At 33.7% G+C, this 14,961-nt stretch overlaps 1 protein-coding gene and 1 long non-coding RNA gene across 3 annotated transcripts; one reads left to right on the top strand and one right to left on the bottom strand.

The window, feature by feature from the left end:
* The first annotated feature begins 1,578 nt into the window (after nt 1-1,578).
* LOC145008890 (uncharacterized) lies at nt 1,579-5,485 on the top strand. The gene is made up of 2 exons (XM_078967516.1): nt 1,579-4,326; nt 4,688-5,485. The coding sequence occupies exons 1-2, from the start codon at nt 1,707-1,709 to the stop codon at nt 5,071-5,073; spliced, it is 3,006 nt and encodes a 1,001-aa protein (XP_078823642.1). The 5' UTR covers nt 1,579-1,706; the 3' UTR covers nt 5,074-5,485.
* Nucleotides 5,486-5,796: 311 nt separating this feature from the next.
* Nucleotides 5,797-12,575, bottom strand: LOC145011405 (uncharacterized). 2 transcript variants are annotated; one of them, XR_013664102.1, is made up of 4 exons: nt 12,401-12,573; nt 11,975-12,038; nt 11,707-11,888; nt 5,797-6,130 (listed from the first exon to the last, which is right to left on the bottom strand). It is a non-coding gene; the product is annotated as an uncharacterized LOC145011405 (long non-coding RNA). The 2 variants fall into 2 exon arrangements; XR_013664103.1 differs by lacking the exon at nt 5,797-6,130 and adding an exon at nt 7,085-7,447 and having other exon boundaries at nt 12,401-12,575.
* Nucleotides 12,576-14,961: the final 2,386 nt, after the last annotated feature.

Below are 14,961 nucleotides of genomic sequence, written 5' to 3' on the forward strand. Positions count from 1 at the left end.
TTGCTATATCAAGTAGCTATGACCAAAAAAAAAACAGGTGGACGTTTATTTTATGCCTTTATAAAGCACTAAAAAAAAGTTTTATAAGTAAATGGGTAAATTCGAAATACTTCCTTAGACTAATGTGTAATCTTCCCAGTATTTTTTTTACTGATTTGGTGTGAGGGAAAATTTGTCATATTTGAAAAACTAACATATTTGTGTTAACAATGCATGGACCATGGGTGCTACAAAAACCCTCGATAGGCACGTTCTTTAAGAAAAACCCAATATTAGAACCAAAAATATTTCTTTGAGAAACCATCGGGATCAAAATTATATTTTTACTCATTATTAAAAAAATGATGAAAAAACCATTATATTTTGTCACTTTTTTCTGGTTTAACCATCAATTTTTTCAATAATTTCCGAAGAAACCAGGGTCGGATCTACCATTTGCAAAACTAAACAAAGGCGTAGGATCTCCAATTCCAAATTGCCTCCAATTTTAAAGCGTGTTTTTTTTATATTTTTTGTATATGTATGTATTTATTGTATTACAAAAACAAGTTGAAGTTTGCTCGGGTGATAAAACATTAGTTTATACAATTAAAGATCTCAAGTTCAAAACTATTTATTTGCTTAAAGGGTATCAATTTTTTTATTTGCTTAGAGCTTCTAAATTGATTGAGTCGTTCCTAAAAGAAACCACTAATTTTTGGTAAAATGTTTCAACATAACCACTTTTACCTATTAGAATCTACTTTAAGGACCAAGAAAGCACTATATTTTTCTAAAAGGTTGATTTAACCACCACTTAAAATGAACTTTTGGGGAAAAAAAAACATATGATTTTTTTTTGTATTTAAAATAGATTCTAATCCCTATTCTAATAAAAGAATAAGTTTAATCTCATATTGACAAGTGTCATACAATTAGGATTCCTCATTAATTAATGTTATATATATCACACACATATCATGCCACTTATCAATCTATTAATTATCCATTTCAAATTTCAAATTTTAAATTTCCACTCTAATTACATTAAATCAATAATTGATTCCTAATTTTAAATTTCAAAATTTTAATTTTCTCACTTTAATTATATTAAATTAATAACATTAGATTGAAAAATAAAATAGAATTAATATAGATTATAAGGTGATATAACTTTACATATTTATTTAAATCATTGATTATAATTCTCTTTGTATAACTAAAAAAATATTTCTTAAGTAATAATTTTTTTAAATAATTGATTAATAAATTTGATTTTTTAATAAAAAAATTTAATTAATTTTATAACCGTGGTTCTCACGGGTTATAAACTAGTAGATAATAGAGGCTAAGCTCGGAGGATTTTATTAAAAAAAAAAAAAAAAAAAAAAAAAAAAAAAACATTAACTTTTTCGGAAATTATTACAAATTGATGTTACCTGCCTTTTGGAAAATTATAATTTTTTTTCCTCAATTTCTCTTTAAAAAATGAGAAAAAACTTTGTGTGATTGCGACTGACATCTAGAAAAAGCATCTAGACGAAACGGACAAGTTGAAGGACCAATCTTGTAATTCACTCTTTATAATTATCAAAACGCTGAACATCAAATTTGAAAGTCAACCAAACATTTTTGCTTCCACACCTCTGCATTGCAAGTAACTCTCCTTATCCTACATGCCACCACCATAAACCAACCACCTTCCTCCGCCGTGAGCCAAAACCAATATGTCAATACTACCCCTACCCTCTCTTCTCCTCCTCCTCTTCCTTCTACCCTTTCACGTAATTTCACAGTCCACCTCCACCCAAAATGACCAAACCACCCTTCTCCGCCTCAAAAGCTTCTGGTCAAATCCACCCTCCATCAACCACTGGAACCAATCCTCCAACCCTTGCAGCTGGCCGGAGATTACATGTTCTGGCACCACCATCACCGGAATCACCCTCTTCAATCAGAACATCAACGGAACTGTCCCACCGTTTATCTGTGACATCAAAAACTTAACACACCTTGATCTGAATTACAATGACATCACCGGAAATTTTCCGACAGCCCTCTACAGCTGCACCAATCTCCAGTACCTTGACCTCTCTCAAAACTACTTTGAAGGAAATCTACCCAGCGACATCTCACAGTTGTCGCCGGAGCTCCGATACCTCAGCCTCTTCGGAAATAACTTTTACGGCGACATTCCGGCAAGTATTTCTAGATTATCAAAGCTTTCATCACTTCAATTGCACCAGTGTCCTTTCAATGGCACTTTTCCTCAGGAAATCGGTGATTTAGAAGATCTGGAAGAATTGAATTTGTCTTTTAACAAATTTACCCCATCAAGACTACCCCGGAGTTTTATTCAATTAAAAAAACTTCGATTCTTTTACATGACTGAAACCAACTTGATCGGAGAGATACCCGGAAATTTTTCCGGCATGCCGGCTCTGGAACTGCTGGATTTATCAGTCAATAACCTGACTGGATCGATACCCAGTGATCTGTTCTTGTTAAAGAACTTAACCGAAGTTTATCTTTACGGGAACGATCTAACAGGTGAAATCCCGGATTCAATTCAAGCATTGAACATGAAGATCATCGATCTTTCTGCGAACAAGCTCAGCGGAAAAGTCCCCAGTGGTTTCGGGAATCTAATGCGGTTAACAAACTTGACTCTCATGTTCAATCAGTTATCCGGTGAACTTCCCGCGAGCATCGGCCGCTTGCCTAGCTTAAACGACATTCGAATTTTCACTAACAACTTCTCCGGTGAACTACCACCGGATTTCGGAAGGTACTCTGAGCTGAAGTTATTCGAGGTGGACGAAAACCAGTTCACCGGAAACATACCGCAGAACCTGTGTTACAACGGGAAGCTCATAGGCTTAGTTGTTTACAGTAACAATCTTTCAGGCGAGATACCAAAATCGCTTGAAACATGTAGCAGCTTGAGGGTTCTTCAAGTTTATGATAACCAATTGTCAGGAAAAATTCCCGATGGGTTATGGAACCTTTCAAGCTTGGAGAAGATGATGATTAGTGATAATTCATTTTCCGGTGAATTGCCGTCGGAATTGGCGCCAAAATTATCAATACTCGAAATCAGTAACAACAGGTTTTCCGGTGAGATACCTACCGGAGTATCTTCTTGGACAAATATGCGGGTTTTCAAAGGAAGTAATAATCTATTCAGTGGTGGAATTCCTCAAGATTTAACCGCACTTCCAAATTTAGCAACTTTATTGCTCGACGGAAACCAACTCTCCGGCCAACTTCCGGCGACTATTGTTTCCTGGAATTCACTCAACACTTTGAATCTCAGTAAAAACCAACTCTCCGGTAAGATTCCGGCAGGTCTCGGGCTCTTGAAAGTTCTCACAGTACTAGACTTATCAAGAAACAATCTCTCCGGTCAAATACCGGCTCAGCTCGGGCGGCAGCTCGTTTCTCTTGATCTTTCCGACAATAATCTCGCCGGAAACATCCCGTCTCAGCTCAATAATGGTGCCTTTGAAAGAAGTTTCCAGGGAAACCCCGGTCTTTGTTCAAATAATCCTGTCTTAGGACTTAATTCTTGCAGTTCCCGATCCCAATCCGGACAATCTAGCAAGATTTCCAGTAAGTCGGTGGCGATTATCGGAAGTATTGCAGCAATATTGTTGCTTCTGGCAGTGATAATGACCGGATATGTCATTGCTCTTTACCGGAGAAGAAAACACGGTTTCAATTCAAATTGGAAATTCACTTCTTTTCAGAAATTAACCTTCACAGAATCCACAATTTTGCCTCGTTTGAACGATAACTACATGATCGGTCAAGGTGGTTCCGGGAAGGTATACAAGATTCCGGTGAACCGTTCCGGCGAAGTGGTGGCAGTAAAGAAGATCTCAACCAAAAAGGATTTAGATTTAAGGCTCGAGAAAGAGTTTTTAGCAGAAGTTGAGATTTTAAGCATGATTCGACACTCGAACATCGTGAAATTGATGGGTCACATTTCGAGTGACAACTCAAAGCTTCTTGTGTACGAGTACTTAGAGAACCGTAGTTTGGACCGTTGGCTGCACCGAAAGCAGACTCCACCGAACCGTGGGTTGACTGGTTCGGTGCGTCATATGGTACTTGATTGGCCTAAAAGGTTGCATATAGCACTCGGGGCGGCTCGAGGATTGTCCTATATGCACCACGATTGTTGTCCGGCAGTTATTCATCGTGATGTGAAATCAAGCAACGTACTTTTAGACAGTGAATTCAATGCAAAGATCGCGGATTTTGGGTTAGCCAAGATCTTAGAGAAAGGCAATGAGCTCGCTGCAATGTCAACCGTGGCTGGCTCATTCGGCTATATGGCTCCAGGTAAAGTTTCGATTAACAATAATATATTCATATTGTTTTATCAAATACCAATTACAATCCTATCAACACTACATTGGATCTCATCAGAACTCCACAGTTAAGTATAAGTGGACAATATTAGTATTAGGATGAGTGACCTCCTGAGTTTAGTTGTCCTCACATATTTGTCCATTAAAAAAATAAAGCATCCATAAGTATTGTCTCGGTTTGGGTGCAATCATACAAGTACTAATGCACCAGATATTACTAGAACTCAGCAATTAAACATACTTGAACGATAGTAACATCACGATGAGTGACCCTATGTAGTCCTTGTTTTTCTTAAACCATAGCTCCACTAAAGTATTTAAATTTGTTACAGAATATGCTCATACCACAAAAGTAAACGAGAAGATAGATGTCTACAGCTTTGGGGTGATCTTGTTAGAATTGACAACGGGAAGAGAAGCGAGTGATGGCAACGAGCATTCATCACTAGCAGAATGGGCTATGCAACATGCTCTAGGAGGCGAACCAATAGAAGATGTTTTAGACAAAGATGTTAAGGAGCCCATGTACATGAATGAAATGAGTGGTGTGTTCAAACTCGGGCTATGGTGCACTAGTAGATTGCCAACAAATAGACCCTCCATGAAGGAAGTGTGCAAGATGCTACTCCAGTACACTCCGGCTATGGTGGTTGGGACCAAGAAGAACGGTCATGATGTAGTTGATCATCTTCCCTTACTCAAGCTTGAAAACGTCTAAAAATAAATGGTGATTTTGAGTTTGTATATATATATATATATATATATATATATATATATATATATATATATATATATATATATATATATATATATATATATATATATATATAGATGTGTGGTTACTATTGAAAACATCGAGTTTTAAAATACCATATATGTTGCGGTTAAAAACGGTTTTGAGTTCATAAAATTCTTAACTGTTATCTGAAATTAGTTTCTAGTTAGTTATTATCCTAAAGGCTCAAGTATGTTAAATAATACTTGAAATATATGTATACTATTTATTATGATATTCAAACCATAAAAGTTATCCTTGATGTATTGGATTGGGAATGAGACGAATGTCAATGAGATAAAAATTATAATGTTTTGTCCCACCTAAATAGGTGGGACATGATTCGGTATTGATCTCTTATCTGTATAAAAACCATGGGGAAAAGTGCATAGGAGCTTAGATAGTTGTACCAAATCAATCGGAAAACCACTAGACCAACCGTATAATTTTGTCAAAAGTTTATGATAAGTAATTGTTATTATTTGATTATTACCGAGATGTTTTACTAAAGGGTTGTTTCGCAGACTATGAATGATTCAAGGACTCTAGATGTAAATGATTCTGAGTTGATGAATGTCTCCGAATGAAAACATATTATTGTATTGAATGAAATGTGTATGTTTGATAAGCAAGACAACAAAGAAAGGTAAAATTGTAAAATCTCACTTGATTCAAAACAATCAAATTTATTGAAGATCAAGAATTTGATAATACAGGACAAAACTATCAACAACAAAATGCAAACAAATATTGACCAGAGATCAAATTAAATTTCAACCTTACAATCAAACACATAATTAGGCTACAAAAATTCACATGCTGACTTTAAAGTTTAAACATTCAAATATCTTCAATAGTAATTGAAAATCAAAATCAATTACTTGCACTTTAGTTCATGCAACCAACTCCATTAAGGGCTCTCTTGATTCTTCTTTTGGTTATAGTACAAATACAATGTCAATTGTGCAATTCCCAGAATCGTCCCTATACCATTTGGAACCTAAAATTGAAATAAATAAAGATATTAGTATAATCACACTAAATATATATCTTGCTAATAGACATAATAATAAAAAATTAAAACTTCACTTACATAAATGAAAAGATCAAATATGAATATTCTATACAACTAAAATGATTAAAACTTTCTCTCAATTTCATCATTCTAATCACTTTATATTTAGTTTTCTTAAATAAAAATACAATTCTATATTTGTTCTTGTGGAGTTAATGCTGAATAACTTCTTTTAGGCCTTTATACACTTGTATTAAAAGTGCAAAATTGGGTTTCCATATAGTTCAAAATAAAAATAAAGATTACGACCATCTATAATCATATATAGATTTAGAATAAAATACGATATTAGACACAATATCCATCTATAGGCATGTCATGAAACATATGTCAAATGATTATGATAGATACATACTGTAACATGTGTCAATAAAAAATTGGTTGATTTTGCACCATATAAAAGTAAGTCGAAGAATGAAAAACTGTTATGGATAGAAACTATCATCTTTGGACGCCAATAGATGAATTCTTGTACCCTTTTACCAACATGTTGACCTATAAAAAATAAAGTAATGATGACATAATGCTAAACACCTCTACATATTAATATGGTTCCATTACATGATATATCTGTGGATCAATATCCATAATGCTTTTAATTTTTAACCGAAGGTAATGAGGAGGCAAATCAAACATGGTTGGTTAGTTCAAAATGATATAACATGAATCACCTCGGTTGATTTACAAAAGTAGAAAGGTTACATTTATCAAAACATTTTCTGATTGATAACAGCAAAAGAAACGACTTTATAGAATCAACTACAGTAAGAATCAAAATCTTTTAATCAAACAATCAACTAATGAATCGAACTCAAGTCAACAAAGAAAAACTAAAGAATCAAAATTACAACTCTTATAAATGAAGTACAAAACAAAATACCATAAACCATAAAATTTAGAGATACGACTCACTTTTTACCTCCATCCATCATCTTTCTTAGAAAGATCTTCCGCGTCTTCATTGAAAACTAAAAATTGTTCTTGCATCGCCTTGATTATGCGACAAATATATGAAACCATCTGCAAATTCATTGTCATCCAAACCCATCGATTCTAATTCTTTCTCGATTTCCTCACATGTACAGTCATGAGATTTTTTCCTAACATCAACGATTTCTTTAAAAGTATGCATAATACCGTGTTCAAAAGATTCCGGTTGAGGTCCGGCTACTACTTCATCTTCATCTTTTAGTTTTCTTCTTTTGAGCTTTTTGGTCTTGAATGCAATTGCGTCGATTTGGCCTGTTTATAAACAAATCCAAAAATAATTAGTAAAGTTAATGGTAAAAAATATATGAAACAATAAATCAAACGTAAAACCAACACATACACTAATTAATTGTGTCCATACTTCCTCCTCTGCTTCAATATATTTTGTTTGAGAATTCTAGGAGAATTCACTCAATGCAATACCCCAAAACAAATCATGTCATTTACCAAAATTACTTTTTAAAGTTTTCATTCGGTTTTTTAAATGATCTTTGGTAAAAGACTTGTTAAACTATTTAACATCACTGCAATCATGTTTGCATAATTTTGCGAAATGAATGTACCATTAACCCGGTTACCTATTTCATGTTCGTCTATCGGTACTTCAACGAGAACATTATCCATCTTATCTGTCCACATCAAATTTTCTAATTTCACAATGCTTCCATTAGCTACCCTTTTGGTCATGGCTCGTTATGTTATGTTTGTATGTACAGAGCGACCATGACCAAAAGGGTAACCGACGGAAGTTTGTGAAGAAAGAGAATTTGACGTGGACAGATAAGATGGATAATATTCTCGTTGAAGCACCGGTAAACGAACATAAAATAGGTTACCGGGTGAATGGTACATTCACTTCGCAAGCTTATGCGAACATGATAGCAGTGATGTGTAAAGAGTTTAACAGGTCTTTTACCAAAGAACATTTAAAAAACCGAATGAAAACTTTAAAAGGTATTTTTGGTAAATGACATGATATGTTCTGAGGTACTTCATTGAGTGGGTTCTCTTGGAATTTTCAAACAAAATACACTGAAGATGAAGTATTGGCACAATTAATTAGTGTGCATGTTGGTTTTACGTTTGATTTATTGTTTTATATATTTTTTACCATTAACTCTACTAATTATTTTTGAGTTTATTTATAAACAGTCAAACCTTAACGCAACTGCATTCAAGGCCAAAAAAATTTCAAACTACGATCATTTGGATATGTTATTTTCAGATGATAAAGCATCATGATCAAAAGCAGAAACACCAAAAGAGAAAAACGCCCTATTAAGCAAATCCATAGAAATTAAAATAGAAAAAGTTGCTGATGTTGATGAACTAATGACAAATAATGAGATAATTTTGGATAACGAATACAAAGATGATGATGAGGATATTCAAATAGTCACAGCAACGCATGTTTCACTCGAAGAGAGTTCAAAAGCGAAGAAGCTCAAAAGTAAAAGAAGAAAACTAGAAAGCAAACTTCAAGATGAAGATGAAGTAGTGGTTCCTAAACCAGAATCTTTTGAACACAATATTGTGCACACTTTTAAAAAAATTGTTCATGTTATGAGAGAAGGGAACAAATCTTGTGACTATACATGTGAGGAAATCGAGAAAGAATTAGAGTCGATGGGTTTGGATGACAATGAATTTGCAAATGCTTTCATATATTTGTCGCGTAATCAAGCTAATGCAAGGGCAATCTTTAGTTCTTCAATGAAGATGCAGAAGATATTTCTAAGAAAGATGATGGATGGAGGTAAAAAGTGAGTCATATCTTCAAATTTTATGGCTTTTTTTGGTTTTTTATGGTATTTTGCTTTAGACTTCATTTGTAAGAGTTGGAATTTTGATTATTTAGTTTTTCTTTGTTGACTTGGGTTTGATTCATTAGTTGATTGTTTGATTAAAAGATTTTGATTCCCATTGTAGTTGATTCTATAAAGTTGTTCCTTTTGATGTTGGATTCAACAAGCTTCTCTAGAAACCTCCTATTTCGATTTAACAAATCAATACAAGCATAATGCTCAAGTATATAATTCGAAGAGGCAAAGTTCATATTGTTTACGTGTTCTAAACATGATGTGTAAATAATGGTATAATTGTAATCTTTTAGTTTTCTTTTCTTTTCCCTCCTAACTCGGGAACACAGAAACATAAAATTTCCTTTCATTTCCTTCAAATTCAGGAACACGGAATAAGAAATTTTTTCCTTCCCTTCCCTTTTTTTATGGTCAATATTTTCCTTTCCTTTCCTTATTGAATTTACTAAAAACTCAGGAACAAGGTGTAAAAGTAGTTTACCTTTAGTCCACAGTTGTCAATAGCGACCATAGCGGTCGCTATAGCGAATAGCGTGGCGAAGCGGTCATCGAGCGCTATGGACTAAATAGCGACAGAAAGCGGGACTTTTAGCGATAGGGTTTTTTTTTCTTTTTTTTTTTTAAAAAAAAAAAGAATTGGAATAAACGTATTAGGGTTGGCGCTAACTAAAATCCAGTCTTGTTCGTCTCCCGCCTCTATGCTTTGGACTTGCTCTACTCTGAATCCTTGCGTCCACCTCCTAAATACGTATAAACGTTGCTAAATACGTATAATAGGTATATAATAAATATTTTTTATACTTTCATACCTATCGCTAAATACGAAATAGCGGTCGTTATTTACCGCTATTCGCTGCGTAGCTTATAGGTGGCTCGTCGCTATTTACCGCTATTCGCTATCGATAACTATGCTTTAGTCTTCCAAGATACAAGATACCTTCCAAGATACAAGATACAGAACCATACGACATTTGGTTTCCACCACTTTGGAATGTCAAAGCCGATAGTGTAAGCAAGTTTTAATTCACTAGGTACCTCTTTATATATGCTTCTATTGCAACATAATAGAGTTGTTTTCCTCAACATGTAGAAACTCACCAAAAATATCATTATCGTCATCATAATAAACATCTAATTTACAAGCTTCCTGAAATGAAGAGTGCACCTCGGCCTTGTAAAATCTTTCTCTATATATTATAAACAAAGTTTCTAGTTTATTTTCAATATACCGAACAAAAGCTACAACCTTCATGTCATTAAATTGTTTTCACAGTGATTTCCTTTCATTAAAATGCAAATAGCCAACGTCTTAAATGTATGCCCAATGATTCATAGTCGAATCCAGCATAACCACAAAATACATTTAATTAGAACCGGAAAAAGCCATTAAACCCGCCAACACAATGCAAACCCTACCCAAAATTGGCGGGTTGGGTTGAGATTTTCAACCCACTTAATTTAAATGGGTTAACCCACCTAACCAATATAATTAGATGGGTTGGTTAGGTAAAAACTATCACACAGTTTTCAACTTGGAAACTCATATATATATATATATATATATATATATATATATATATATATATATATATATATATATATATATAGTTTTATATTTAAATACTATTATCTAATACTTACATTTTAATGTTGTATTATTATTTATATTTATAAAAAAAACACTGCCATAATTCACATCTCTACCCTTGGTACCGAATTGTCAATCTCAAACCCTAGATTTAGCTTGTTATGCTCTCCTCTTTTACGACTCGCTCTCAGCCTGACAACCTCTCTTCGCTCGATGACTCTATCTCTTATCTCTCTCAGAGTCACACTCTCATTCGGTATTCATTGTTTGTTTCTCTGATTCACTCTCTTTCGGCATTGCTTGATGCACAAATCACAAACCTCTTCTAACTTCACCCCACTCCATATTATTAAGTAAAACATTATATAGTGGAGTATTCATGTTTTTTTAATTAAAGTGCTCACATTTAATTTGCTTCCAAGTTAAGTTCTTTAAGTATGTATACTTTTTTTAATCTATTTGCATTTTCAATTTTAAATGGGTCAGCCCGCATTCAACCCATTTATTTAATAAATTGGGTTGAGAAATATATATAAAAGGTCAACCAGATGGCAAACCATTTACCTAACAGACTGGGTAAGGTTGGAAATCTCAACCCTATTTAAGTAAACGAGATGGGATGGGTTGGGTTGGGTTGAGATGTTCAATCCATTTAAAAAATGGGTTGAACACGAACCCAACTCAACCCAAGTCGACCCATTATCAGCTTTGGATATAGTCATTACAACTTTTGTCAAAACTCTTCCAACATTTTTCATATTTTAGGCGCATTGAATTACATATCAAACAAAACTCGGATTTATTCTTGAATTTTTCTCCACTCATTGAATTTTCCTATACTCATAGATGTTTATCTACATCTAAAATTTCTCTAAAAAAATGTCACCGGCTTTAAACTTCTTTACACAAACTCAGATTTATTCTTAAATTTTTCAAGAACATCGACCACAAGTTTGCAAATATCTTTAATAAATGGGTCAGGCAAGAGTTTCATGCCCATCAAAAACACATGACAAATAAACAAAAAGCAAACTAGAAGCTTTGAACAGCAATAAATATTAGTGTGTTGCTACTCAATTAGCAACTATGTAAGAGAAACATACCTGATCAATCATCCACCAAGTTCTGCACGAGTTGGAACAACAGGCACTAGAAAGTTCCCAAATGGAGAATCAAATATTTTGAAATTAGCTTGGGACCCATCTTGTTGAGCCTGTGCAATTGCATGATTCTTAGCCTGTTGAATCCTCAGATCAATGACTACTCCAGTTTGAGCCACATTAACCTGTCATTACATCTTCTCAATTCATATAAGAATTCTTTAACATTCTATAATAGTGTCAATTAAACACCTGAAAAGAACATGCATACCGTTGGCTTTATTGTTGAAGTTGAAACTGCAAGATCTTTCTTTCCAGCTGGTGAAAGAGTTGCCCTAGAATTTCAAACATTTGCAGCAACACCATTAAAACATGTACTTTGTAATTGCTTGACATATTTGAATTGAAAGAGAGGAAAATAACTTTTAAGTGATCACTTCTCGAGGATATAAATCGAATACCCGAATTAAACAAATAGCTATCACTTAATTGGGATTTGTAATTCGGTATTGATTATCAATCTTTGATGTATTTCAATGTATGTCGATTCGTCATGATAAAATATTGATCCCATTAATTCAATTTGTCAGGAAAAAAATAGTAATGTATTCAACGAAGCAAGGTTTAACAGGTATATAGATAGTAGAAAAGACAAAAATTAGAGCTTTGACAGTGATGGGTTACGGGGAATACTAACCGGCGAGGAGGTGGACGGAAAAGCTTCCTTTTCTTCGTTTCAGGTTCCATTATTTTTCACGAGCTCTTCCCCCAAATTTTCTGTACATAAACCCTAAATCTAGAGGTTGAAGACGACTTGCTCTCCCTAGTTGCCCATGGCAAAATTGTAGTAATATTTTGAGCCCAACACTAAATTATGCGTTGTATTTGTAAAAGTATGAATAGTCAATATTATCAGATTTTTTTATTGTGATAAATGAGCCCATTAAGCCCAAATATTACATGCTTTCTTTAGATATTGTAAGTTTGGTTTATAAAAAAAAAAAATTGTTATTGTAAATTTGGTTAGTAAAATTGCTGCCAATGTTTGAAATCGTAGATTTCCTTAGTTTATTTTGTTTATTTATTTAAATTTAAAAGATTAAAAAAAACAATTTTATTAATTCATTAGTTTTCTTATTTTATTATAAATCCAAAATTCTTAAATATTTAAACCTTGATTTTAAATTTTTTTAATTAACCTATTTAATATATATATATATATATATATATATATATATATATATATATATATATATATATATATATATATATGCTACCTCATTGTCTTTTTAGGTTATCAATTTTTTTAGATAATTTTATAAAAAATCTATTAAAGTATTACTTATAATACTAAATATAGTAAATAAAGAAGAAAGTTTTACATAGACGTAGCGGTTAAACGAGCAAAAAACTGTGTCGCAACCCTTTTTGAATGTCAAAAAGTTTTTCATTAAATTTAAAAAACAAATTTTTCAAAATAATTTGCATTTGTCGACACATATTTTGAAAGACCCAAACTTTCGTATTTTTGAAAAACTCAAACTTTCATACTTCACAATATTATTACTCCAAAACATGCTACTTGCATATTCATAAACGCAATATTTTACATTAATAAAGAGGTTACAAACTACTGGATACAAATCGTCTATTACAAAGTGTTATATATATTACATAACTACCCAGGATATTGTAATTTATATAAATATAAAACTGAAGTACAAAAGTAGTATTACAAACTACTCTAAATCTTTCAACAATATGTGATCATACTGGTTACTTATCACCTGCAATTGTTAAACATTTATAGGGTAAGCGGTGACGCTTAGTGAGGTCAATAATAGATACAATATAACATTATATCATATATATACATCAATATGGCATAAGCAAAGAGGAACAACAAAGACATATGTGAATCATGTGACAAGCATTCATATCAATCAAAGACTTTATTCAAAGATATACTTTTCAATGCTTGATATACATTAATAAAACTTTGGCCCAAATGGCATAGAAGACATACAATTTCTGATTAACATCTTGTTAGATTCCAGGCTTATAGTCCTGTCTAACCATTTGTCAATGCCATAGAATAGAAGTCATTCTCTTACGGAGACATGCTCTACATGGTCAGAGGCTACGTACTAGTACCAATGTGAATTTAAGTCCTTTCACTGATCACATGGTCAAAGGTATTACATTTGCTATAAAAATAGCGAATAAAATAACACGGGAAAATAACCCGGAATAATAACACTGAAAAGCACATAGCACATATAACACATAACATACAATTGTTCCTATATATTGAACTCACTTTGAATTAACCGGGGGTTAAAATAGTAATTTGGGCAGCACTTCGACTTTAAATATGACTTTCTATGTTGAAAATTGGGAGCTTAATTGAAAATCGGGCTCTACAAAGGTATGGCTTCAAAACCAAAAAGATAAAATTTGCGGGCTTCTCGGGAGCTTTGGGATGTGTTTCGGGTGCTAAAATTGATATCGGGGCTTCGGGGAAAGTCAAAATGAAGAAAATATGGAAAAGGGGGTGAAAAGTGGTAATTTCTCAAAATTACCGGAGAAGGCTCGCAGCCTCCCTATTTATAGGTGAGGTCCAAAGGTCGGCTGAGAAGGATGAGTCAGCAGCGAGGGGCATGCGGCAGCTGGAGCGAGGTTCGGAGGCCAGACGCCGCACATGCGAGGCAGCCAGGTGCGAGGCTCGGAGGGGTGACACGTTTCGGATGCGAGAGTCGGATAGGTGTGCGACACGCGTCGCTCCTCGGACGCGCCACGACTCGGATGACGCAGCTACTTCGTGCGAAGGACGTGGCTGAATCCGGACCACTCATACGAGATTTTTCGGAGATTGAACCCCGAACTTCTAAAATCCATAACTTTCGCATACGAGTTCCGTGTTTGACGTTCTTTATATGAACGCGTAGGTGAGAATATATTCTACAACTTTCGTTTAGACTTCATCAGCTATTTTGAATTTATTTTTAATATTATTATTTTTAACAGACTGGGACAGGAAAATCCGTTAAAAATTCATTACTTCTTCGTCCGACATCCGTTTTCGTCAGACTTTTACCGTTGTACTACAAATGACGAGACCTCCGATTCTCGTTTAGGATGTATCGTCCAAATATCGCTCGATCTAAAATTCGAGTTTTTAGCTGTCTACTGCTAATTCGAAACTTAGAAAAATCATAACTTCCTCATACGAAGTCAGATTTTGGTGTTCTTTTTATC

The sequence above is a fragment of the Lactuca saligna genome, chromosome 8 (assembly GCF_052625555.1).
Source record: "Lactuca saligna cultivar CGN05327 chromosome 8, ASM5262555v1, whole genome shotgun sequence".
Lineage (NCBI taxonomy): Eukaryota > Viridiplantae > Streptophyta > Magnoliopsida > Asterales > Asteraceae > Lactuca > Lactuca saligna.